At 45.6% G+C, this 27,323-nt stretch overlaps 1 protein-coding gene across 4 annotated transcripts in view; it reads right to left on the minus strand.

Moving 5' to 3' along the window:
* Nucleotides 1-27,323, minus strand: part of LOC129810602 (A-kinase anchor protein 2) — a 239,817-nt gene that overhangs the window by 52,432 nt on the left and 160,062 nt on the right. The window contains exon 1 of one of the 4 annotated variants that reach the window (XM_055861312.1): nucleotides 2,274-2,445. The exons of the other annotated variants lie outside the window; for them this stretch is intronic. Coding sequence (XP_055717287.1) covers nucleotides 2,274-2,381 — 108 coding nt within the window. The 5' untranslated portion in view covers nucleotides 2,382-2,445. Of the gene's footprint in view, nucleotides 1-2,273; nucleotides 2,446-27,323 lie in introns of those variants that run through there. 4 annotated transcript variants of the gene reach the window in all.

Here is a 27,323-nt window from a genome sequence, read left to right on the forward strand (position 1 = left end):
GGGAATAGAAGGTGTGTCCCAAATGGCACCTTATTCCTTACGGGCCATTGAGAACGGCGCTGCAATGGTGAGCAGCCATTTTACGGCCTTCTGAACAATTCTGCTATTTTGAGTGTTTTTTTGTGCACTGCTAACTTTTTTTGAATATAATTATTCCGATATCGTTTCCTACGATCGACAAGAGCTTTTGGGCATCAGAACAGCGACCACTAACCTCAACGAGTCAGAGGACCTACTGCTCAACCAGGCTCTAATCCCAGAGACTCACCCCGGACCAGGTTCTAATCCCAGAGACTCACCCCGGACCAGGCTCTAATCCCAGAGACTCACCCCGGACCAGGCTCTAATCCCAGAGACTCACCCCGGACCAGGCTCTAATCCCAGAGACTCACCCCGGACCAGGCTCTAATCCCAGAGACTCACCCCGGACCAGGCTCTAATCCCAGAGACTCACCCCGGACCAGGCTCTAATCCCAGAGACTCACCCCGGACCAGGCTCTAATCCCAGAGACTCATCCCGGACCAGGCTCTAATCCCAGAGACTCATCCCGGACCAGGCTCTAATCCCAGAGACTCATCCCGGACCAGGCTCTAATCCCAGAGACTCATCCAGGACCAGGCTCTAATCCCAGAGATTTTCAGAGATTTTCTCGAAGTCGTGGCTGAACAGGGACACTGATAATATACATCTAGAAGGTTTTTCTGTGCATCGGCAGGACAGAACAGCAGCATTGGGTAAACTCGAGGGGTGAGGGGTGTGTCTCTTCGTTAACAACAGCTGGTGGGAGATCTCTCATATTAAGGAAGGTTCTGCTCTCCTGAGTTAAAATAACACCTCGACGTCAAAACAAAGGAGATGATCGTGGACTTCAGGAAACAGCAGCGGGAGCACCCCCTTATCCACATCGACGGGACCGCAGTGGAGAAGGGGGAAAGTTCCTCGGCGTACACATCACTGATGATCTGAAAGGGTTCCAACCACACAGATAGTGTGGTGAAGAAGGTGCAGTAGCACCTCTTTAACCTCAGGAGGCTGAAGAAATGTGGCTTGGCCCCTAAAACCCTCACAAACTTTTACAGATGCACCATTGAGAGCATCCTGTCAGGCTGTATCAACGCCTGTTACGGCAACTGCACCGCCTGCAACCGCAGGGCTCTCCAGAAGGTGGTGCGGTCTGCCCAACGCATCAAAGGCAAATCTATAATCGGGAAAGCCTTACTAGTCTAGAAACTAGAATGCCTTACCAATCTAGATACTAGAATGCCTTACCAATCTAGAAACTAGAATGCCTTACCAATCTAGAATCTAGAATGCCTTACCAATCTAGAATCTAGAATGCCTTACCAATCTAGAATCTAGAATGCCTTACAGTCTAAAATGCCTTACCAATCTAGAATCTAGAATGCCTTACCAATCTAGAATCTAGAATGCCTTACCAATCTAGAAACTAGAATGCCTTACCAATCTAGAATCTAGAATGCCTTACCAATCTAGAATCTAGAATGCCTTACCAATCTAGAATCTAGAATGCCTTACCAATCTAGAATCTAGAATGCCTTACCAATCTAGAATCTAGAATGCCTCACCAATCTAGAATCTAGAATGCCTTACCAGTCTAGAATCTAGAATGCCTTACTAATCTAGAATCTAGAATGCCTTACTAATCTAGAATCTAGAATGCCTTACCAGTCTAGAAACTAGAATGCCTTACCAGTCTAGAATGCTTTACCAATCTAGAATCTAGCATGCCTTACCAATCTAGAATGCTTTACCAAACTAGAATGCCTTACCAAACAAGAATGCCTTACCAATCTAGAATGATTTACCAATCTAGAATCTAGAATGCCTTACCAATCTAGTCTAGAATCTGGAAATCCAGTCTAGAACTTGGAAAGCCTTACCAGTCTAGAATCTAGAATGCCTTCGGGCTATACAAATAGTTTTCTGCGTACAGGTCTCCCAGAGCGAAGAGGCTAGTGGTAAAGTACCTCTGTGTGTTATTCTTCAACACAGTGAGGGACTTCCACAGTAAAACCTTCTTATTGCTTAGGTCAGATTCCGCCTCTTCTCTTTCCTCAGACTGAGATACATGGCCCAAAATACTCACTACAACAAAGTAACACACAGTGCCCTATATTTCTGCTTCCACCCTTTCCTCTCTCCTCATGTGTAAGAGACCAGTCAGCTAGCTGCAGTACTTACCCTGCCCAAAGTTAGCTGTTGTCCTCTTTCCTCATGTGTAAGAGACCAGCCAGCTAGCTGCAGTACTTACCCTGTCTATCCGTTTCCTCTCTCCCAGAACCTTTTCCTCTCCTTCTTCGACTTCTCTCCCCGTCACATTCCTCCCCTGGCCGTGCCTCTCTTCAGGCTGTGATGTCATGGGCGGGCAGAGAGAGAGGCAGAGGGTCTGGCTAAAAAAGGGAGTGTGTTCCCTCTCTTCTCTCTCTCTCTCCAGAAACCCCTCCACACACAAAACCCTCCTCTGTATAGACGAGTGAAGCAGCACTCCACTCCCACACCCCAAATACACCCCTCTTTCCCCCTCCCTTCCCCTCCCTCTCCTTCTCTCCCTCCCCCTCTTTCCCTCCCTCCCTCCCCCTCCTTCCCTGCTTCTCTCCCTCCCTCCCCCTCCCTCCCTCCCTCCCCCTGTTTCCCTCCTTCTCTCCATCCTTCCCTCCTTCTCTCCGTCCTTCCCTCCCTCCCCCTCTTTCCCTCCTTCTCTCCCTCCCTCCCACTCTTTCCCTCCTTCTCTCCGTCCTTCCCTCCTTCCCTCCTTCTCTCCCTCCCCCTCCTTCCCTCCCCCTCCTTCTCCCCCTCCTTCTCTCCTTCTCTCCCTTCCCTCCTCCCTCCTTCTCTCTCCTCCTCCCTCCTTCTTGCCCTCCTCCCTCCTCCCTTCTCTCCCCTCCCTCTCTCCTAGCAGGCCCGCGCTGGGCACACTGTCACAGTCTGAGAGCTCACACATGAGGCATGAGCCCCAAATAAGGAGGAAGGGGGAGGGGACGTTTTGGGCTAGGACAGTCAACTCAAAGACATTTCCCCCTGCCACTAGGAAAGCATCCTGGGCTTTCCTTAGAGTTCTGCCACTCCTATGGCCAAAATACTTTGACTGCTGTTTAAATAAACTGCTGTATATACAGATGTCAACTGGGCTCCGTGGTATCAGACAGGCAAGGTGTGTTTGTTTATCAGTGTTGTGCTGGCTGGTTCATGAGGTCAGTAACCAAAGCCTTAGTCCTCTCCTCTCCTCTCCTCTCCTCTCCTCTCCTCTCCTCTCCTCTCCTCTCCTCTCCTCTCCTCTCCTCTCCTCTCCTCTCCTCTCCTCTCCTCTCCTCTCCTCTCCTCTCCTTTCCTCTCCTCTCCTTTCCTCTTCCTCTTCCTCTTCCTCTTCCTCCTCCCTCTCCAATATGGTGTCCATTGACTAGGTAGGGGCGGGGTGTGTATTCACAGAGTTACAGCTTCACTTTCACTGCCTTAGATATCTATAAGCTGCATCTTCCCTTTCCCTCCACCCCTCTGCTATGCTAGAGAACAGGGACACTTGTATTCTATGTTTAACTCATATTGAAGCACTGAGAAACAACGTGTCTGTCTCAGCAGAGGATGTGTGTCTCACAGCGGTAGGGTGGGGCAGCGACATCCATGGTTACAGAATCACACACTTCCTGTTAGTTAGCAGAACAACAATAGCTTCAGTTAGTTGCTATGTTAAAACACATGCTTCAGTGACTAATTACTGCTTTAAAGGGATTTGAAATAGTTACACTGCTTTAAATGGCTTTTTAAATAGTTACACTGCTTTAAAGGGCTTTTAAATAGTTACACTGCTTTTAAATAGTTACACTGCTTTAAATGGCTTTTAAATAGTTACGCTGCTTTAAAGGGCTTTTAAATAGTTACTCTGCTTTAAAGGGCTTTTAAATAGTTACACTGCTTTAAAGGGCTTTTAAATAGTTACACTGCTTTAAAGGGCTTTTAAATAGTTACACTGCTTTAAAGGGCTTTAAATAGTTAGACTGATTTAAAGGACTTTTACATAGTTACACTGCTTTAAAGGGCTTTTAAATAGTTACACTGCTTTAAAGGGCTTTTAAATAGTTACACTGCTTTAAAGGGCTTTTAAATAGTTACACTGCTTTAAAGGGCTTTTAAATAGTTACACTGCTTTAAAGGGCTTTTAAATAGTTACACTGCTTTAAAGGGCTTTTAAATAGTTACACTGCTTTAAAGGGCTTTAAATAGTTAGACTGATTTAAAGGACTTTTACATAGTTACACTGCTTTAAAGGGCTTTTAAATAGTTACACTGCTTTAAAGGGCTTTTAAATAGTTACACTGCTTTAAAGGGCTTTTAAATAGTTACACTGCTTTAAAGGGCTTTTAAATAGTTACACTGCTTTAAAGGGCTTTTAAATAGTTACACTGCTTTTAAATGGCTTTTTAAATAGTTACACTGCTTTAAAGGGCTTTTAAATAGTTACACTGCTTTTAAATAGTTACACTGCTTTAAATGGCTTTTAAATAGTTACGCTGCTTTAAAGGGCTTTTAAATAGTTACTCTGCTTTAAAGGGCTTTTAAATAGTTACACTGCTTTAAAGGGCTTTTAAATAGTTACACTGCTTTAAAGGGCTTTTAAATAGTTACACTGCTTTAAAGGGCTTTAAATAGTTAGACTGATTTAAAGGACTTTTACATAGTTACACTGCTTTAAAGGGCTTTTAAATAGTTACACTGCTTTAAAGGGCTTTTAAATAGTTACACTGCTTTAAAGGGCTTTTAAATAGTTACACTGCTTTAAAGGGCTTTTAAATAGTTACACTGCTTTAAAGGGCTTTTAAATAGTTACACTGCTTTAAAGGGCTTTTAAATAGTTACACTGCTTTAAAGGGCTTTAAATAGTTAGACTGATTTAAAGGACTTTTACATAGTTACACTGCTTTAAAGGGCTTTTAAATAGTTACACTGCTTTAAAGGGCTTTTAAATAGTTACACTGCTTTAAAGGGCTTTTAAATAGTTACACTGCTTTAAAGGGCTTTTAAATAGTTACACTGCTTTAAAGGGCTTTTAAATAGTTACACTGCTTTAAAGGGCTTTTAAATAGTTACACTGCTTTTAAATAGTTACACTGCTTTAAAGGGCTTTTAAATAGTTACACTGCTTTTAAATAGTTACACTGCTTTAAAGGGCTTTTAAATAGTTACACTGCTTTATACTGTGTTGACTACCGACAAACAGATTATACTGTGTTGACTATCAACACACAGATTATACTGTGTTGACTACCAACACACAGATTATACTGTGTTGACTACCAACACACAGATTATACTGTGTTGACTACCAACAAACAGATTATACTGTGTTGACTACCACAAACAGATTATACTGTGTTGACTACCACAAACAGATTATACTGTGTTGACTACCAACAAACAGATTATACTGTGTTGACTACCAACACACAGATTATACTGTGTTGACTACCAACACACAGATTATACTGTGTTGACTACCAACACACAGATTATACTGTGTTGACTACCAACACACAGATTATACTGTGTTGACTACCAACAAACAGATTATACTGTGTTGACTACCAACACACAGATTATACTGTGTTGACTACCAACACACAGATTATACTGTGTTGACTACCAACAAACAGATTATACTGTGTTGACTACCAACAAACAGATTATACTGTGTTGACTACCAACAAACAGATTATACTGTGTTGACTACCAACACACAGATTATACTGTGTTGACTACCACAAACAGATTATACTGTGTTGACTACCACAAACAGATTATACTGTGTTGACTACCAACAAACAGATTATACTGTGTTGACTACCAACACACAGATTATACTGTGTTGACTACCAACAAACAGATTATACTGTGTTGACTACCACAAACAGATTATACTGTGTTGACTACCAACAAACAGATTATACTGTGTTGACTACCAACACACAGATTATACTGTGTTGACTACCAACACACAGATTATACTGTGTTGACTACCACAAACAGATTATACTGTGTTGACTACCACAAACAGATTATACTGTGACTATCCACTGAATATACTGTGTTGACTACCAACACACAGATTATACTGTGTTGACTACCAACACACAGATTATACTGTGACTATCCACAGATTATACTGTGTTGACTACCATTACACAGATTATACTGTGTTGACTACAAACACACAGATTATACTGTGACCATCCCCTGATTATACTGTGTCGACTACCCCACAGTGCTATGCTTTGTAGATGCTGTATGATTTTGCTATGTCTGCTGCTGTCTACCACCTGGGACGGATCAAGCTTTAGGGTTGTGGAGGGAGGGAGGTAGAGGGGCAGGAGAGGTGGAGGGGCAGGAGAGGTGGAGGGGCAAGAGAGGTAGAGGGGCAGGAGAGGTGGAGGGGCAGGAGAGGTGGAGGGGCAGGAGAGGTGGAGGGGCAGGAGAGGTGGAGGGGCAGGAGAGGTGGAGGGGCAGGAGAGGGGGAGGGGCAGGAGAGGGGGAGGGACAGGAGAGGGGGAGGGGCAGGAGAGGTGGAGGGGCAGGAGAGGTGGAGGGGCAGGAGAGGGGGAGGGGCAGGAGAGGGGGAGGGGCAGGAGAGGGAGAGGGGGAGGGACAGGAGAGGGGGAGGGGCAGGAGAGGTGGAGGGGGAGGGGCAGGAGAGGTGGAGGGGGAGGGGCAGGAGAGGGGGAGGGGCAGGAGAGGGGGAGGGAGCTGTGTTTGTGGGAGGGACAGGAGAGGGGGAGGGGCAGGAGAGGGGGAGGGAGCTGTGTTTGTGGGAGGGACAGGAGAGGGGGAGGGGCAGGAGAGGGGGAGGGAGCTGTGTTTGTGGGAGGGATCACTGGACAAAATAAATAAACACAACATGTAAAGTGTTGGTCCCATGTTTCAGGAGCTGAAATTAAAGATCCCTGTAATGTTCCATTACGTACAAAAAGCTTATTTCTCTAAAATGTTGTGCACAAATTTGTTTATATCCCTGTTAGTAAGCATTTCTCCTTTGCCAAGATAATCCATCCACCTGACAGGTGTGGCATATCAATAATCTGATTAAACAGCATGATCATTACACAGGTGCACCTTCTGCTTGGGACAATTAAATGCCTCTCTAAAATGTGCAGTTTTGTCACACAACACAATGCCACAGATGTCTCAAGTTTTAAGGGAGAGTGCAATTGGCATGCTTGACTGCAAGAATGTCCACCCGAGTTGTTGGCAGAGAATTTACTTTTCATTTCTCTACAATAAACTGCCTCCAACGTTGTTTTTAGAGAATTTGGCAGTACGTCCAACCGTACTCCCAAAGCAGACCACGTATAATCACGCCAGCCCAGGACTTCCACATCTGGCTTATTCACCTGTGGGATCGTCTGTGGGGGGGGGGGGTCGCTGAGGAATTTCTGTCTGTAATAAATCCCTTTTGTGGGGAAAACTCATTCTGATTGGCTGGGCCTGTCTCCCAAGTGGGGGTTGGCCTGGCTGCCAAATGGGTGGGCCTATGCCTTCCCAGGCCCACCTATGGCTGCACCCCTGTCCAGTCATGTGAAATCTATAGATTAAGGGCTTAATTCATTTATTTAAATTGACTGATGTCCTCATATGAACTGTATCTCAGTTAAATCTTTGAAATGGTTGTGTTTATATTTTTGTTCAGTATAAGAAGAGGAGTTCCTCAGTGGATAATAATAGTGTGTCTCCTGTGTGTTCTAGTTTCCCAGGATTCTTCACTGTTAAGACTCAATAGAAGAGAGAAGTTAAATACGTCGTTTCAGAGCCCTTTGGGACCACGCACACACACACACACACACACACACACACACACACACACACACACACAAACACACACACACACACACACACACACACACACACACACACACACACACACACACACACACACACACACACACACACACACACACACACACACACACACACACACACACACACACACACACACACACACAACATTGCTATAAGGAATACACGGCAGGCTATAATGATTGTATTCTGCTGTAATTCTTGCTCCAGTAATGAGAGGGAGATGATTAACTATATCATATTATATAATGGCCTTTATAAACTGGGTGGTTTGATCCCTGAACCCTGATTGGCTGAGAGCCGTGGTATATCAGACCATATACCACGGGTATGACAAAACATTTTTTTTCACTGCTCTAATTACATTGGTAACCAGTTTATAACAGCAATAAGGCACCTCTGGGGTTTGTGGTCGTGCCTAAGAACAGCCTTTAGTCTGGTGTTAGTCGTGTGTTTGTGTGTGTGTGTGTGTGTGTGTGTGTGTGTGTGTGTGTGTGTGTGTGTGTGTGTGTGTGTGTGTGTGTGTGTGTGTGTGTGTGTGTGTGTGTGTGTGTGTGTGTGTGTGTGTTTGTGTGTAGTGTGATTATCTATGATCTCCTAACCAGCAATTACACCGGGTTTCCATAGCGTGTGACCAGACAGTTGACCTTCTCTCAATCCAACTGGTTATTACTGAGCTCTGTAGTCAAACCCTCTTCATCCCACATCCTTACTGGCCATGCAGCATACGTCACACCACCAACATGAAACGTAGCCAGGATACGTCACACCATCAACATGAAACGTAGCCAGCATACGTCACACCACCAACATGAAACGTAGCCAGCATACGTCACACCATCAACATGAAACGTAGCCAGCATACGTCACACCACCAACATGAAACGTAGCCAGCATACGTCACACCATCAACATGAAACCTAGCCGGCATACGTCACACCATCAACATGAAACGTAGCCAGCATACGTCACACCACCAACATGAAACGTAGCCAGGATACGTCACACCATCAACATGAAACGTAGCCAGCATACGTCACACCACCAACATGAAACGTAGCCAGCATACGTCACACCACCAACATGAAACGTAGCCAGGATACGTCACACCACCAACATGAAACGTAGCCAGCATACGTCACACCATCAACATGAAACGTAGCCAGCATACGTCACACCACCAACATGAAACGTAGCCAGCATACGTCACACCACCAACATGAAACGTAGCCAGCATACGTCACACCACCAACATGAAACGTAGCCAGCATACGTCACACCACCAACATGAAACGTAGCCAGCATACGTCACACCATCAACATGAAACGTAGCCAGCATACGTCACACCATCAACATGAAACGTAGCCAGCATACGTCACACCACCAACATGAAACGTAGCCAGCATACGTCACACCACCAACATGAAACGTAGCCAGGATACGTCACACCACCAACATGAAACGTAGCCAGCATACGTCACACCACCAACATGAAACGTAGCCAGCATACGTCACACCACCAACATGAAACGTAGCCAGCATACATCACACCACCAACATGAAACGTAGCCATGTTAGAGTGTAGAGGCGGCAGGTAGCCTAGTGGTTAGAGTGTAGAGGCGGCAGGTAGCCTAGTGGTTAGCGTGTCGAGGTGGCAGGTAGCCTAGTGGTTAGCGTGTCGAGGTGGCAGGTAGCCTAGTGGTTAGAGTGTAGAGGTGGCAGGTTGCCTAGTGGTCAGCGTGTCGAGGTGGCAGGTAGCCTAGTGGTTAGCGTGTCGAGGTGGCAGGTAGCCTAGTGGTTAGAGTGTAGAGGTGGCAGGTAGTCTAGTGGTTAGAGTGTAGAGGTGGCAGGTAGTCTAGTGGTTAGAGTGTAGAGGCGACAGGTAGTCTAGTGGTTAGAGTGTAGAGGTGGCAGGTAGCCTAGTGGTTAGAGTGTAGAGGTGGCAGGTAGCCTAGTGGTTAGCGTGTCGAGGTGGCAGGTAGCCTAGTGGTTAGAGTGTAGAGGTGGCAGGTAGTCTAGTGGTTAGAGTGTAGAGGTGGCAGGTAGCCTAGTGGTTAGAGTGTAGAGGTGGCAGGTAGTCTAGTGGTTAGAGTGTAGTGGTGGCAGGTAGTCTAGTGGTTAGAGTGTAGAGGCGACAGGTAGTCTAGTGGTTAGAGTGTAGAGGTGGCAGGTAGCCTAGTGGTTAGAGTGTAGAGGTGGCAGGTAGCCTAGTGGTTAGAGTGTAGAGGTGGCAGATAGCCTAGTGGTTAGAGTGTAGAGGTGGCAGATAGCCTAGTGGTTAGAGTGTAGAGGTGGCAGGTACTCTAGTGGTTAGAGTGTAGAGGGGGGCAGGGTAGCCTAGTGGTTAGAGTGTAGAGGGGGCAGGGTAGCCTAGTGGTTAGAGTGTAGGGGGAGCAGGTAGTCTAGTGGTTAGAGTGTAGGGGGGGCAGGTAGCCTAGTGGTTAGAGTGTAGAGGTGGCAGGTAGCCTAGTGGTTAGAGTGTAGAGGTGGCAGGTAGCCTAGTGGTTAGAGTGTAGAGGTGGCATGTAGCCTAGTGGTTAGAGTGTAGAGGTGGCAGGTAGCCTAGTGGTTAGAGTGTAGAGGTGGCAGGTAGCCTAGTGGTTAGAGTGTAGAGGTGGCAGGTAGCCTAGTGGTTAGAGTGTAGAGGTGGCAGGTAGCCTAGTGGTTAGAGTGTAGAGGTGGCAGGTAGCCTAGTGGTTAGAGTGTAGAGGTGGCAGGTAGCCTAGTGGTTAGAGTGTAGAGGTGGCAGGTAGCCTAGTGGTTAGAGTGTAGAGGTGGCAGGTAGCCTAGTGGTTAGAGTGTAGAGGTGGCAGGTAGCCTAGTGGTTAGAGTGTAGAGGTGGCAGGTAGCCTAGTGGTTAGAGTGTAGAGGCGGCAGGTAGTCTAGTGGTTAGAGTGTAGAGGTGGCAGGTAGTCTAGTGGTTAGAGTGTAGAGGTGGCAGGTAGCCTAGTGGTTAGAGTGTAGAGGTGGCAGGTAGCCTAGTGGTTAGAGTGTAGAGGTGACAGGTAGCCTAGTGGTTAGAGTGTAGAGGCGGCAGGAAGCCTAGTGGTTAGAGTGTAGAGGTGGCAGGTAGTCTAGTGGTTAGAGTGTAGAGGCGGCAGGTAGCCTTGTGGTTAGAGTGTAGAGGCGGCAGGTAGCCTAGTGGTTAGAGTGTAGAGGTGGCAGGTAGCCTAGTGGTTAGAGTGTAGAGGTGGCAGGTAACCTAGTGGTTAGAGTGTAGAGGTGGCAGGTAGTCTAGTGGTTAGAGTGTAGAGGAGGCAGGTAGCCTAGTGGTTAGAGCGTTGGACTAGTAACTGAAAGGTTGCAAGATCAAATCCCTGAGCTGACAAGGTAAAAATCTGTCGTTCTGCCCCTGAACAAGGCAGTTAACCCACTGTTCCTAGGCTGTCATTGTAAATAAGAATTTGTTCTTAAATAAAGGTCAAATAAAAATAAATACTTCCAGTTTATACATACTATATTATATGCATTTTACGGACACAATCTATTTTACAATAGTTACATTTTGTTTGTTTTTTAGTCCATCCAGTAATCCTACTGGTATTTATGTATGGTTCTCCGGTAATCCTACTGGTATTGATGTGTGGTTCTCCAGTAATCCTACTGGTATTGAGTTATGGTTCTCCAGTAATCCTATATATATTCCCACAGCATGATGCTGCCACAACCATGCTTCACATGACCCTTGGCATTCAGTCCAAAAAATTGAATCTTGGTTTCATCAGACCAGAGAATGTTTAGGTGCCTTTTGGCAAACTTCAAGTGGGCTGTGAAGTGCCTTTTACTGAAGAGTGGCTTACGTCTGGCGACTCTACCATAAAGGCCTGATTGGTGGAGTGCTGCAGAGATGGTTGTCCTTCTGGAAGGTTCTCCCATCTCCACAGAGGAACTCTCGAGCTCTGTCAGAGTGAGCATCGGGTTCTTGGTCACCTCCCTGACCAAGGCCCTCTCCCTCAGTTTGGCCGGGTGGCCAGCTCTAGGAAAAGTCTTGGTGGTTCCAAACTTCTTCCTGATGGAGGCCACTGTGTTCTTGGGGACCTTCAATGCTGCAGAAATGTTTTGGTACACTTCCCCAGATCTGTACCTCGACACAATCCTGTCTCGGAGCTCTATGGACAATTCCTTCAACCTCCTGGCTTGGTTTTTGCTCTGACATACACTGTCAACTGTGGGACCTTATATAGACAGGTGTGTGCCTTTCCAATTCATGTCCAATCAATTGAAATTACCACAGATGGACTCCAATCAAGTTGTAGAAACATCTCAAGGATGATCAATGGAAACAGGATGCACCTGAGTTCAATATTGAGTCTCATAGCAAAGAGTCTGAATACTTTCCGAATGCACTGTACATAGTAACAGTCGACATTCATATTCTGACAATCTCTGAAACTCACTAAGATAATACCTTTGATGATACAGTGGTAGCAATACATGGTTATAACATCGACAGAAAAGACAGAAATTATATTCAAATTATATTCAGAACCACATTCCTGTAAAGCTTAGAGAGGATCTAATGTTAAATACTGTTGAAGTAATATGGCTACAGGTTCATCTGCCTCACCTAAAGCCCATTCTGGTGGGAAGCTGCTATAGACCACCAAGTGCTAACAGTCAGTATGCTTGATAATGTATGTGATATCAACAGAGAGGTATATTTTCTGGGGTGATTTAAATATTGACTGGCTTTCATCAAGCTGCCCACTCAGGAAAAAGCTTCAAACAGTAACTAGTGCCTTCAACCTGGTTCAGGTTATCAGTCAACCTACCAGGGTAGTTACAAACAGCACAGGAATGAAATCATCAACATGTATTGATCACATATTTACTAACGCAGCAGAAATTTGCTTTAAAACAGTATCCAAATCCATTAGATGTAGTGATCACAATATAGCAGCCATATCTAGGAAAACCAAAGTTCCAAAGGCTGGGTCTAATATAGTGTATAAGAGGACATACAATACATTTTCTAGTGATTCCTATGTTGTTGATTTGAAGAATATCTGTTGGTCCGTGGTGTGTAATGAGGAGCAACCAGATGGTGCACTTGACACATTTATGAAACTACTTATTCCAGTTACTAATAAACACCATTAAGAACATGACTGTAAAACCTGTTACATCTGAAACAGTCCTTTGAGTACTTAAACAATAGTACTAGGCGTTCCCTTCCCCATCCCCTTGTTTACATTGAGAATCTGGTCTAAATGGCACCCTATTCCTTATCGGCTCTGGTCTAAAGTAGTGCACTATATAGGGAATAGGGTTCCATAGGGCTCTGGTCTAAAGTAGTGCACTATATAGGGAATAGGGTTCCATAGGGCTCTGGACTAAAGTAGTGCACTATATAGGGAATAGGGTTCCATAGGGCTCTGGTCTAAAGTAGTGCACTATATAGGGATTAACTTGTCAACTTGGACCCAGCCTTAAACTTTTATGCAGTCATGTGACGATCACTTTCTCTGTACTCTGACACTGATGACAGAGAGAGTCCCCTCACCTTCCACACACTCCCTATAGTGATACACAATGGAAAGAACATGTAAATAATATCCATCTAACCAGAACAATCCTGAGACACCGGGAGAGGAGAAACCGCTCCAATGGACACTGATGATAGAGAGATATTAGCTGATGTACGAAGGGCTATATAAAATAAACTTGATTTGATTTGACACGAAAGCAGAAGACGCAAGTTTAGATACTAACACTCAAACCGAGGTTTGATTGAACAACTCTCTCTCAACAAACCTGGAGCATAGCAGGTTGATATGGACTGTGTCCCAAATAGCATACTATTTCCTATATAGTACACTACTTTGATCAAAAGTAGTGGACTATATATGGAATAGGGTGCCATTTGGCATGCAGTTCCGATTTATTTATTTTTATTTAACCGTTATTTAACTAGGCAAGTCAGTTAAGAACAAATTCTTATTTACAATGACAGTCTACCAAAAAGCAAAAGGCCTCCTGCGGGGACGGGAGCCTGGGATAAATAATATATATATAAATATAGGACAAAACACACATCATGACAAGAGAGACAACACAACACTACATAAAGAGAGACCTAAGACAACAACATAGCATGGCAGCAGCACAACATGGTACAAACATTATTGGACACAGACAACAACACAAAGGGCAAGAAGGTAGAGACAACAATACATCACGCAAAGCAGCCACAACTGTCAGTAAGAGTGTCCATGATTGAGTCTTTGAATGAAGAGATGGAGATAAAACTGTCCAGTTTAAGTGTTTGTTGCAGCTCGTTCCAGTCACTAGCTGCAGTAAACTGAAAAGACGAGCGACCCAGGGATGTGTGTGCTTTGGGGACCTTTAACAGAATGTGACTGGCAGAACGGGTGTTGTATGTGGAGGATGAGGGCTGCAGTAGATATCTCAGATAGGAGGGGGGGGGGGGGGGGGGGGGGGAGTGAGGCCTAAGAGGATTTTATAAATACGCATGCTATGGTCATGTACTTAAGTAGTTACTGTGCTTTAAATCAAATCAAATCAAATGTATTTATATAGCCCTTCGTACATCAGCTGATATCTCAAAGTGCTGTACAGAAACCCAGCCTAAAACCCCAAACAGCTAGCAATGCAGGTGTAGAAGCACGGTGGCTAGGAAAAACACCCTAGAAAGGCCAGAACCTAGGAAGAAACCTAGAGAGGAACCAGGCTATGAGGGGTGGGCCAGTCCTCTTCTGGCTGTGCCGGGTGGAGATTATAACAGAACAAGGCCAAGATGTTCAAATGTTCATAGATGACCAGCATGGTCAAATAATAATAATCACAGTAGTTGACTTTACATTACTATGTATATTTTTGACTACTTTTACTTTTACTTTACTACATTCCTAAAGAAAACAATGTACATTTTACTCCATACTTTTTCACTGACACCCAAAAGTACTCGTTACATTTTAATTGCTTTACAGGACAGGAAAATGGTCCAATTCACACACGTATCAAGAAAACATCCCTGGTCATCCCTACTACCTCTGATCTGGAAGAGTGTTGGAGTGTGCCCCTGGCTATCTGTAATGATGTCTGAGTATTGGAGTGTTCCCCTGGCTATCTGTAAATGATGTCTGAGTATTGGAGTGTTCCCCTGGCTATCTGTAATGATGTCTGAGTGTTGGAGTGTTGCCCCTGGCTATCTGTAATGATGTCTGAGTGTTGGAGTGTTCCCCTGGCTATCTGTAAATGATGTCTGAGTGTTGGAGTGTTGCCCCTGGCTATCTGTAATGATGTCTGAGTGTTGGAGTGTTGCCCCTGGCTATCTGTAATGATGTCTGAGTGTTGGAGTGTTCCCCTGGCTATCTGTAATGATGTCTGAGTATTGGAGTGTTGCCCCTGGCTATCTGTAATGATGTCTGAGTGTTGGAGTGTTCCCCTGGCTATCTGTAAATGATGTCTGAGTGTTGGAGTGTTGCCCCTGGCTATCTGTAATGATGTCTGAGTGTTGGAGTGTGCCCCTGGCTATCTGTAATGATGTCTGAGTATTGGAGTGTACCCCTGGCTATCTGTAATGATGTCTGAGTATTGGAGTGTTGCCCCTGGCTATCTGTAATGATGTCTGAGTGTTGGAGTGTTCCCCTGGCTATCTGTAAATGATGTCTGAGTGTTGGAGTGTGCCCCTGGCTATCTGTAATGATGTCTGAGTATTGGAGTGTTCCCCCTGCTATCTGTAAATGATGTCTGAGTATTGGAGTGTTCCCCTGGCTATCTGTAAATGATGTCTGAGTGTTGGAGTGTTCCCCTGGCTATCTGTAAATGATGTCTGAGTGTTGGAGTGTTCCCCTGGCTATCTGTAAATGATGTCTGAGTATTGGAGTGTTGCCCCTGGCTATCTGTAATGATGTCTGAGTGTTGGAGTGTGCCCCTGGCTATCTGTAAATGATGTCTGAGTATTGGAGTGTTGCCCCTGGCTATCTGTAAATGATGTCTGAGTATTGGAGTGTTGCCCCTGGCTATCTGTAAATGATGTCTGAGTGTTGGAGTGTACCCCTGGCTATCTGTAAATGATGTCTGAGTGTTGGAGTGTTGCCCCTGGCTATCTGTAAATGATGTCTGAGTGTTGGAGTGTGCCCCTGGCTATCTGTAAATGATGTCTGAGTGTTGGAGTGTTGCCCCTGGCTATCTGTAAATGATGTCTGAGTGTTGGAGTGTTGCCCCTGGCTATCTGTAAATGATGTCTGAGTGTTGGAGTGTACCCCTGGCTATCTGTAAATGATGTCTGAGTGTTGGAGTGTTGCCCCTGGCTATCTGTAAATGATGTCTGAGTGTTGGAGTGTTCCCCTGGCTATCTGTAATGATGTCTGAGTGTTGGAGTGTGCCCCTGGCTATCTGTAAATGATGTCTGAGTGTTGGAGTGTTCCCCTGGCTATCTGTAAATGATGTCTGAGTGTTGGAGTGTTGCCCCTGGCTATCTGTAAATGATGTCTGAGTGTTGGAGTGTGCCCCTGGCTATCTGTAAATGATGTCTGAGTGTTGGAGTGTTCCCCTGGCTATCTGTAATGATGTCTGAGTGTTGGAGTGTGCCCCTGGCTATCTGTAAATGATGTCTGAGTGTTGGAGTGTTCCCCTGGCTATCTGTAATGATGTCTGAGTATTGGAGTGTTCCCCTGGCTATCTGTAATGATGTCTGAGTGTTGGAGTGTTCCCCTGGCTATCTGTAATGATGTCTGAGTGTTGGAGTGTGCCCCTGGCTATCTGTAAATAATGTCTGAGTATTGGAGTGTGCCCCTGGCTATCTGTAAATGATGTCTGAGTATTGGAGTGTGCCCCTGGCTATCTGTAAATGATGTCTGAGTGTTGGAGTGTTCCCCTGGCTATCTGTAAATGATGTCTGAGTGTTGGAGTGTTGCCCCTGGATATCTGTAATGATGTCTGAGTGTTGGAGTGTGCCCCTGGCTATCTGTAAATGATGTCTGAGTATTGGAGTGTGCCCCTGGCTATCTGTAAATGATGTCTGAGTGTTGGAGTGTTCCCCTGGCTATCTGTAAATGATGTCTGAGTGTTGGAGTGTGCCCCTGGCTATCTGTAAATGATGTCTGAGTGTTGGAGTGTTCCCCTGGCTATCTGTAAATGATGTCTGAGTGTTGGAGTGTGCCCCTGGCTATCTGTAAATGATGTCTGAGTATTGGAGTTTGCCCCTGGCTATCTGTAAATGATGTCTGAGTGTTGGAGTGTGCCCCTGGCTATCTGTAAATGATGTCTGAGTATTGGAGTGTGCCCCTGGCTATCTGTAAATGATGTCTGAGTGTTGGAGTGTGCCCCTGGCTATCTGTAAATGATGTCTGAGTATTGGAGTGTTCCCCTGGCTATCTGTAAATGATGTCTGAGTGTTGGAGTGTGCCCCTGGCTATCTGTAAATGATGTCTGAGTATTGGAGTGTTCCCCTGGCTATCTGTAATGATGTCTGAGTGTTGGAGTGTTCCCCTGGCTATCTGTAATGATGTCTGAGTGTTGGAGTGTGCCCCTGGCTATCTGTAAATAATGTCTGAGTATTGGAGTGTGCCCCTGGCTATCTGTAAATGATGTCTGAGTATTGGAGTGTGCCCCTGGCTATCTGTAAATGATGTTGGAGTGTGCCCCTGGCTATCTGTAATGATGTCTGAGTATTGGAGTGTGCCCCCGGCTATCTGTAAATGATGTCTGAGTGTTGGAGTGTGCCCCTGGCTATCTGTAAATGATGTCTGAGTGTTGGAGTGTTCCCCTGGCTATCTGTAAATGATGTCTGAGTGTTGGAGTGTGCCCCTGGCTATCTGTAATGATGTCTGAGTGTTGGAGTGTTCCCCTGGCTATCTGTAAATGATGTCTGAGTGTTGGAGTGTGCCCCTGGCTATCTGTAAATGATGTCTGAGTGTTGGAGTGTTCCCCTGGCTATCTGTAAATGATGTCTGAGTGTTGGAGTGTTCCCCTGGCTATCTGTAAATGATGTCTGAGTGTTGGAGTGTGTCTGTGAGTCAACATAACACTGACTGTCTGTGAGTCAACATAACACTATGACTGTCTGTGAGTCAACATAACACTATGACTGTCTGTGAGTCAACATAACACTGATTGTCTGTGAGTCAACATAACACTGACTGCCCTTTTTTTTACTTTACACCAGAGCCGTATGGAACCCTATTCCCTATATATGGTGCATATGGGGCCTCCCGGGTGGCGCAGTGGTCTAGGGCACTGCATCGCAGTGCTAGCTGCGCCACCAGAGTCTCTGGGTTCGCGCCCAGGCTGGGCTGGGTTCGCGCCCAGGCTCTGTCGCAGCCGGCCGCAGCCGGCCGCAACCGGGAGGTCCGTGGGGCGACGCACAATTGGCATATTTGGCCTGGGTTAGGGAGGGTTTGGCCGGTAGGGATATCCTTGTCTCAGTATGTAAAATGTAATAAAATGTAAGTCGCTCTGGATAAGAGCGTCTGCTAAATGACTAAAATGTAAAATGTGCACTACTTTAGACCAGAGCCCTATGGAACCCTATTCCTTATATAGTACACTACTTTAGACCAGAACCCTATGGAACCCTATTCCCTATATATAGTGCACTACTTTAGACCAGAGCCCTATGGAACCCTATTCCCTATATATAGTGCACTACTTTAGACCAGAGCCCTATAGAACCCTATTCCCTATATATAGTGCACTACTTTAGACCAGAGCCCTATGGAACCCTATTCCCTATATATAGTGCACTACTTTAGACCAGAGCCCTATAGAACCCTATTCCCTATATATAGTGCACTACTTTAGACCAGAGCCCTATGGAACCCTATTCCCTATGTAGTGCACTACTTTAGACCAGAGCCCTATGGAACCCTATTCCCTATATATAGTGCACTACTTTAGACCAGAGCCCTATGGAACCCTATTCCCTATGTAGTGCACTACTTTAGACCAGAGCCCTATGGAACCCTATTCCCTATGTAGTGCACTACTAAGTTTAGGGCCGATAGAGCTCTGATCAAAAATAATGGGATCCACCCCAAGTCTCCATTCTGCTGTCCTGTCTTCCCAGCTGCTCTGTCTGGTCTATAAACATATGACTAACTGATGCTGTTTTTAACACTGTGAATCACACTGAGCCACACAGAGAGATGGGACATCAGACACTACGGTTAAACAAAGATCACCCAGTTATCTTTTATAAAACGGGTAGTTTGAATCTTGGATGCTAATTGGCTGAAACAGCATTCTAGTGGGATGTACAGTATACCAGCAATATACAGATTCAAAAAATGACGGTACAGTTACCTCCAGATTATAAACAGGATACAATTGACAATATAGTTACCTTCAGATTATAAAGAGAATACAATTGACAATATAGTTACCTCCAGATTATATAGAGAATACAATTGACAATATAGTTACCTTCAGATTATAAAGAGAATACAATTGACAATATAGTTACCTCCAGATTATATAGAGAATACAATTGACAATATAGTTACCTCCAGATTATATAGAGAATACAATTGACAATATAGTTACCTTCAGATTATAAAGAGAATACAATTGACAATATAGTTACCTCCAGATTATATAGAGGATACAATTGACAATATAGTTACCTTCAGATTATAAAGAGAATTCAATTGACAATATAGTTACCTTCAGATTATAAAGAGAATACAATTGACATCCATAGTAACATATGGAGTTTGAGCATAACAGTGACGATTGGCTAAGATTACAGAAATAGAATTTGCTCCTATGGGGACATTCAAAATGGCCGCTAGTCCACTCATAATGACATAATTGACCTCAATGGGGACGTCCGTTCTACTCGTTCTAATTCTATGGCTAAGTAAGAGGCCGTCTCGTATCAGATGAAGCCACAGACAGACACCAGCACGCCTCGGGCTCCGTCACAATCACCAGTAACACATTTTCTTCCTAGAACCAGCCACAGATGGCCATCAACTGAACAAGTGACACAACAATGACATTAGTCTGTTTTCCACCACTGTTTAACACCTCAAACCATTCAAGATCACATCCTACTGACTTCTACCAGTCTTACTGCCCTCCTAACCAGACCTGGGTTCTTCCAGTCTTACAGCCCTCCTAACCAGACCTGGGTTCTTCCAGTCTTACAGCCCTCCTAACCAGACCTGGGTTCTTCCAGTCTTACAGCCCTCCTAACCAGACCTGGGTTCTACCAGTCTTATAGCCCTCCTAACCAGACCTGGGTTCTTCCAGTCTTACAGCCCTCCTAACCAGACCTGGGTTCTTCCAGTCTTACAGCCCTCCTAACCAGACCTGGGTTCTTCCAGTCTTACTGCCCTCCTAACCAGACCTGGGTTCTACCAGTCTTACAGCCCTCCTAACCAGACCTGGGTTCTTCCAGTCTTACAGCCCTCCTAACCAGACCTGGGTTCTTCCAGTCTTACTGCCCTCCTAACCAGACCTGGGTTCTACCAGTCTTACAGCCCTCCTAACCAGACCTGGGTTCTTCCAGTCTTACAGCCCTCCTAACCAGACCTGGGTTCTACCAGTCTTACAGCCCTCCTAACCAGACCTGGGTTCTACCAGTCTTACAGCCCTCCTAACCAGACCTGGGTTCTTCCAGTCTTACAGCCCTCCTAACCAGACCTGGGTTCTTCCAGTCTTACAGCCCTCCTAACCAGACCTGGGTTCTTCCAGTCTTACAGCCCTCCTAACCAGACCTGGGTTCTTCCAGTCTTACAGCCCTCCTAACCAGACCTGGGTTCCTCCAGTCTTACAGCCCTCCTAACCAGACCTGGGTTCTTCCAGTCTTACTGCCCTCCTAACCAGACCTGGGTTCTTCCAGTCTTACTGCCCTCCTAACCAGACCTGGGTTCTACCAGTCTTACAGCCCTCCTAACCAGACCTGGGTTCTTCCAGTCTTACAGCCCTCCTAACCAGACCTGGGTTCTTCCAGTCTTACTGCCCTCCTAACCAGACCTGGGTTCTTCCAGTCTTACTGCCCTCCTAACCAGACCTGGGTTCTACCAGTCTTACAGCCCTCCTAACCAGACCTGGGTTCTTCCAGTCTTACAGCCCTCCTAACCAGACCTGGGTTCTTCCAGTCTTACAGCCCTCCTAACCAGACCTGGGTTCTTCCAGTCTTACTGCCCTCCTAACCAGACCTGGGTTCTACCAGTCTTACAGCCCTCCTAACCAGAACCGGGTTCTTCCAGTCTTACTGCCCTCCTAACCAGACCTGGGTTCCTCCAGTCTTACAGCCCTCCTAACCAGACCTGGGTTCTTCCAGTCTTACAGCCCTCCTAACCAGACCTGGGTTCTACCAGTCTTACAGCCCTCCTAACCAGACCTGGGTTCTTCCAGTCTTACAGCCCTCCTAACCAGACCTGGGTTCTACCAGTCGTACAGCCCTCCTAACCAGACCTGGGTTCTTCCAGTCTTACAGCCCTCCTAACCAGACCTGGGTTCTTCCAGTCTTACAGCCCTCCTAACCAGACCTGGGTTCTTCCAGTCTTACAGCCCTCCTAACCAGACCTGGGTTCTTCCAGTCTTACAGCTCTCCTAACCAGACCTGGGTTCTACCAGTCTTACAGCCCTCCTAACCAGACCTGGGTTCTACCAGTCTTACAGCCCTCCTAACCAGACCTGGGTTCTACCAGTCTTACAGCCCTCCTAACCAGACCTGGGTTCTATCAGTCTTACAGCCCTCCTAACCAGACCTGGGTTCTACCAGTCTTACAGCCCTCCTAACCAGACCTGGGTTCTTCCAGTCTTACTGCCCTCCTAACCAGACCTGGGTTCTTCCAGTCTTACAGCCCTCCTAACCAGACCTGGGTTCTACCAGTCTTACAGCCCTCCTAACCAGACCTGGGTTCTTCCAGTCTTACTGCCCTCCTAACCAGACCTGGGTTCTTCCAGTCTTACAGCCTTCCTAACCAGACCTGGGTTCTACCAGTCTTACAGCCCTCCTAACCAGACCTGGGTTCTTCCAGTCTTACAGCCCTCCTAACCAGACCTGGGTTCTACCAGTCTTACTGCCCTCCTAACCAGACCTGGGTTCTACCAGTCTTACTGCCCTCCTAACCAGACCTAGGTTCTTCCAGTCTTACAGCCCTCCTAACCAGACCTGGGTTCTACCAGTCTTACAGCCCTCCTAACCAGACCTGGGATCTTCCAGTCTTACAGCCCTCCTAACCAGACCTGGGTTCTACCAGTCTTACAGCCCTCCTAACCAGACCTGGGTTCTACCAGTCTTACAGCCCTCCTAACCAGACCTGGGATCTTCCAGTCTTACTGCCCTCCTAACCAGACCTGGGTTCTTCCAGTCTTACAGCCCTCCTAACCAGACCTGGGTTCTTCCAGTCTTACAGCCCTCCTAACCAGACCTGGGTTCTTCCAGTCTTACAGCCCTCCTAACCAGACCTGGGTTCTTCCAGTCTTACAGCCCTCCTAACCAGACCTGGGTTCTTCCAGTCTTACTGCCCTCCTAACCAGACCTGGGTTCTTCCAGTCTTACAGCCCTCCTAACCAGACCTGGGTTCTACCAGTCTTACTGCCCTCCTAACCAGACCTGGGTTCTTCCAGTCTTACTGCCCTCCTAACCAGACCTGGGTTCTTCCAGTCTTACAGCCCTCCTAACCAGACCTGGGTTCTACCAGTCTTACTGCCCTCCTAACCAGAACCGGGTTCTTCCAGTCTTACAGCCCTCCTAACCAGACCTGGGTTCTTCCAGTCTTACAGCCCTCCTAACCAGACCTGGGTTCTACCAGTCTTACAGCTCTCCTAACCAGACCTGGGTTCTTCCAGTCTTACAGCCCTCCTAACCAGACCTGGGTTCTTCCAGTCTTACAGCCCTCCTAACCAGACCTGGGTTCTTCCAGTCTTACAGCCCTCCTAACCAGACCTGGGTTCTACCAGTCTTACAGCCCTCCTAACCAGACCTGGGTTCTTCCAGTCTTACAGCCCTCCTAACCAGACCTGGGTTCTACCAGTCTTACAGCCCTCCTAACCAGACCTGGGTTCTTCCAGTCTTACAGCCCTCCTAACCAGACCTGGGTTCTTCCAGTCTTACAGCCCTCCTAACCAGACCTGGGTTCTCCCAGTCTTACAGCCCTCCTAACCAGACCTGGGTTCTTCCAGTCTTACAGCCCTCCTAACCAGACCTGGGTTCAAATACTATTAAAAATCTTTCAAATACTTTGATTGTTTGCTCTAGCCTGCCAGTAGTGGCAGATGGGCAGGTTTTTAGCAGTTTTGGGAATATTTTATTGGTCCATTATGCCAGACACACTCAATCAAGAACAGATCAAGTATTTTAAATGATTTCATGTAGTATTTGAAAGCACTTCTGCTCCACCTTCACCTAGCCTCAACCCTCCTGTCCCTCTCCTCTTGCCTTCAACAGTCACATTAGGACAATAGGGATTACATAACATGTTTTCTGAGAAGAGCAGGGTGAGGTTTGCAGGAAGACATAAAAGATAGCCGTGTTCCGGTCCACTGTTGACCCTGAGCCCTTATCCTCACCTCCCCCCTCAATCCCCGTCATCCCCGTCCGCCACCTCACCCCGCACATCCTCATCTCATCCCCAGACAACTGGAGAGGAAAGGAAGCTCAGGTTTGAAGGACAATTGAACTGACTGACAGAGATACTAGGTTTAAAGGGATGGCTTCTACTCCTGTTACCAGGTTTAAAGGGATGGCTCCTCCTGTTACCAGGTTTAAAGGGATAGTTCCTCCTGTTACCAGGTTTAAAGGGATGGCTCCTCCTGTTACCAGGTTTAAAGGGATAGTTCCTCCTGTTACCAGGTTTAAAGGGATGGCTCCTCCTGTTACCAGGTTTAAAGGGATAGTTCCTCCTGTTACCAGGTTTAAAGGGATGGCTCATCATTTTACTAGGTTTAAAGGGATAGTTCCTCCTGTTACCAGGTTTAAAGGGATAGTTCCTCCTGTTACCAGGTTTAAAGGGATAGTTCCTCCTGTTACCAGGTTTAAAGGGATGGCTCATCATTTTACTAGGTTTAAAGGGATAGTTCCTCCTGTTACCAGGTTTAAAGGGATGGCTCATCCTGTTACAGTGAGAGGAAGCAGTAAGCCATCAGACACCTTCCTATAGCCATTACCATCCTGTCAGAAACACCTGTCAACTGAGTAGATTACTAACTGTGTGCTTAGAGAATGAGTAACAATTCTAATCCCGTACAAATTACTTTCGGTTTATTGAAGCAAGGTATTGCATAACATCCTGGTCTGAGTAAATGTGGAAGGTATTTGGCCAATCAAAATGGAACTGTGCCATCCACATGGGCTCTGTCCTGTCCTGGGAAACAGACTATTGATTTCTACAATGTCATTTCCTGAAGGCTTTATATCTGGATCACAGGACAGCAGACTGCCTCATGCAGAGGACAAATGGCACCCTATTTCCTAAATAGTGCACTACTTTAGACCAGAACCCTATGGAACCCTATTCCCTATTATCGTGCACTACTTTAGACCAGAGCCCTATGGAACCCTATTCCCTATGTAGTGCACTACTTTAGACCAGAACCCTATGGAACCCTATTCCCTATATAGTGCACTACTTTAGACCAGAACCCTATAGAACCCTATTCCCTATATAGTGCACTACTTTAGACCAGAGCCCTATGGAACCCTATTCCCTATGTAGTGCACTACTTTAGACCAGAACCCTATAGAACCCTATTCCCTACATAGTGCACTACTGGGCCATGGTGAAACGTAGTGCACTATGTAGGGTCAAGGGACACAGACAATATCATCATCTGGCCATAGGGTGGCAGGTAGCCTAGTGGTTGGAGCGTTGGGCCAGTAACCAAAAGGTTGCTAGATCGTATCCCCCGAGCTGACAAGATACAAATCTATCGTTCTGCCCCTGAACAAGGCAGTTAACCCACTGTTCCCCGGTAGGCCGTCATTGTAAATAAGAATTTGTTCTTAACTGACTTGACTAGTTAAATAAAGGTAAAAAAAATTAAATGAATGTTACCTACATAGAAGGGGAGAGACCATTCCCATTACTATAGAGGCAATCCGTAATCCAATTCTAGACTTGAGGCCACAGGTATGTGATGTTGCCGTCAGACACGCTTCCGAAGCGAACAGAGAATCCAAAACTCAGATTGTGTAAAAACTAACATTAATTTTTCCAAACAAAGGCTGTATTCCATCGATAATCAACGTTAACGAGATCAGATTTAAACGGTAACGAAAAGTTATAGTCTAACAGCAGCTTTCTTAGTTCCAAGTATTAGCGTAGCATAGCGGAAAACAAAACTGTAAAGTATCGCCAAACCTGAGGTCCAGTTGACCCATACTGCCATAAACCTAATACCTGAGGTCCAGTTGACCCATACTGCCATAAACCTAATACCCGAGGCCTGTTGACCCATACTGCCATAAACCTAATACCTGAGGCCTAGTTGACCCATACTGCCATAAACCTAATACCTGAGAACTGTTGACCCATACTGCCATAAACCTAATACCTGAGAACTGTTGACCCATACTGCCATAAACCTAATACCCGATGCCTAGCTGACCCATACTGCCATAAACCTAATACCTGAGGCCTGTTGACCCATACTGCCATAAACCTAACACCTGAGGCCTGTTGACCCATACTGCCATAAACCTAACACCTAACACCTGAGGCCTGTTGACCCATACTGCCATAAACCTAATACCTGAGGCCTGTTGACCCATACTGCCATAAACCTAATACCTGAGGCCTGTTGACGCATACTGCCATAAACCTAACACCTGAGGCCTGTTGACCCATACTGCCATAAACCTAATACATGAAGCCTGTTGACCCATACTGCCATAAACCTAATACCTGAGGCCTGTTGACCCATACTGCCATAAACCTAATACCTGAGGCCTAGTTGACCCATACTGCCATAAACCTAATACCTGAGGCCTAGTTGACCCATACTGCCATAAACCTAATACCTGAGGCCTAGCTGACCCATACTGCCATAAACCTAATACCCGAGGCCTAGCTGACCCATACTGCCATAAACCTAATACCTGAGGCCTGTTGACCCATACTGCCATAAACCTAATACCTGAGGCCTAGTTGACCCATACTGCCATAAACCTAATACCTGAGGCCTGTTGACCCTGAGGCCTGTTGACCCATACTGCCATAAACCTAATACCTGAGGCCTGTTGACCCTGAGGCCTGTTGACCCATACTGCCATAAACCTAATACCTGTTGACCCATACTGCCATAAACCTAATACCTGTTGACCCATACTGCCATAAACCTAATACCTGTTGACCCATACTGCCATAAACCTAATACCTGTTGACCCATACTGCCATAAACCTAATACCTGTTGACCCATACTGCCATAAACCTAATACCTGTTGACCCATACTGCCATAAACCTAATACCTGTTGACCCATACTGCCATAAACCTAATACCTGAGGCCTAGTTGACCCATACTGCCATAAACCTAATACCTGTTGACCCATACTGCCATAAACCTAATACCTGAGGCCTAGTTGACCCATACTGCCATAAACCTAATACCTGTTGACCCATACTGCCATAAACCTAAATAGTTAAAGGGAAGGAGACATGGGAACAAAGGGGTGTGTCCAGGAAAGGCTCCAAAAATGCTTTTAAATACCTATGATAACCATAAGTGAAAACAAGAACATCAGTTCAATCAGAACTCCATAATACATTATGCAAATGTATAATTATATTCAATTATATATATTTTTTTACATGGAACAAAACAATAAATAATGAACATTTGAATTTGACTGCAACAATTACCATGGTGATCAGACTCTGTTCTACTGTATTACAACACATTATCATTACCATGGTGATAGACTCTGTTCTACTGTATTACAACACATTATCATTACCATGGTGATAGACTCTGTTCTACTGTATTACAACACATTATCATTACCATGGTGATAGACTCTGTTCTACTGTATTACAACACATTATCATTACCATGGTGATAGACTCTGTTCTACTGTATTACAACACATTATCATTACCATGGTGATAGACTCTTGCCTACTGTATTACAACACATTATCATTACCATGGTGATAGACTCTGTTCTACTGTATTACAACACATTATCATTACCATGGTGATAGACTCTTGCCTACTGTATTACAACACATTATCATTACCATGGTGATAGACTCTGTTCTACTGTATTACAACACATTATCATTACCATGGTGATAGACTCTGTTCTACTGTATTACAACACATTATCATTACCATGGTGATAGACTCTTGCCTACTGTATTACAACACATTATCATTACCATGGTGATAGACTCTGTTCTACTGTATTACAACACATTATCATTACCATGGTGATAGACTCTGTTCTACTGTATTACAACACATTATCATTACCATGGTGATAGAGTCTGTTCTACTGTATTACAACACATTATCATTACCATGGTGATAGACTCTGTTC

This window comes from Salvelinus fontinalis, chromosome 2 (genome assembly GCF_029448725.1).
Source record: "Salvelinus fontinalis isolate EN_2023a chromosome 2, ASM2944872v1, whole genome shotgun sequence".
Taxonomy (NCBI): Eukaryota; Metazoa; Chordata; class Actinopteri; order Salmoniformes; family Salmonidae; genus Salvelinus; species Salvelinus fontinalis.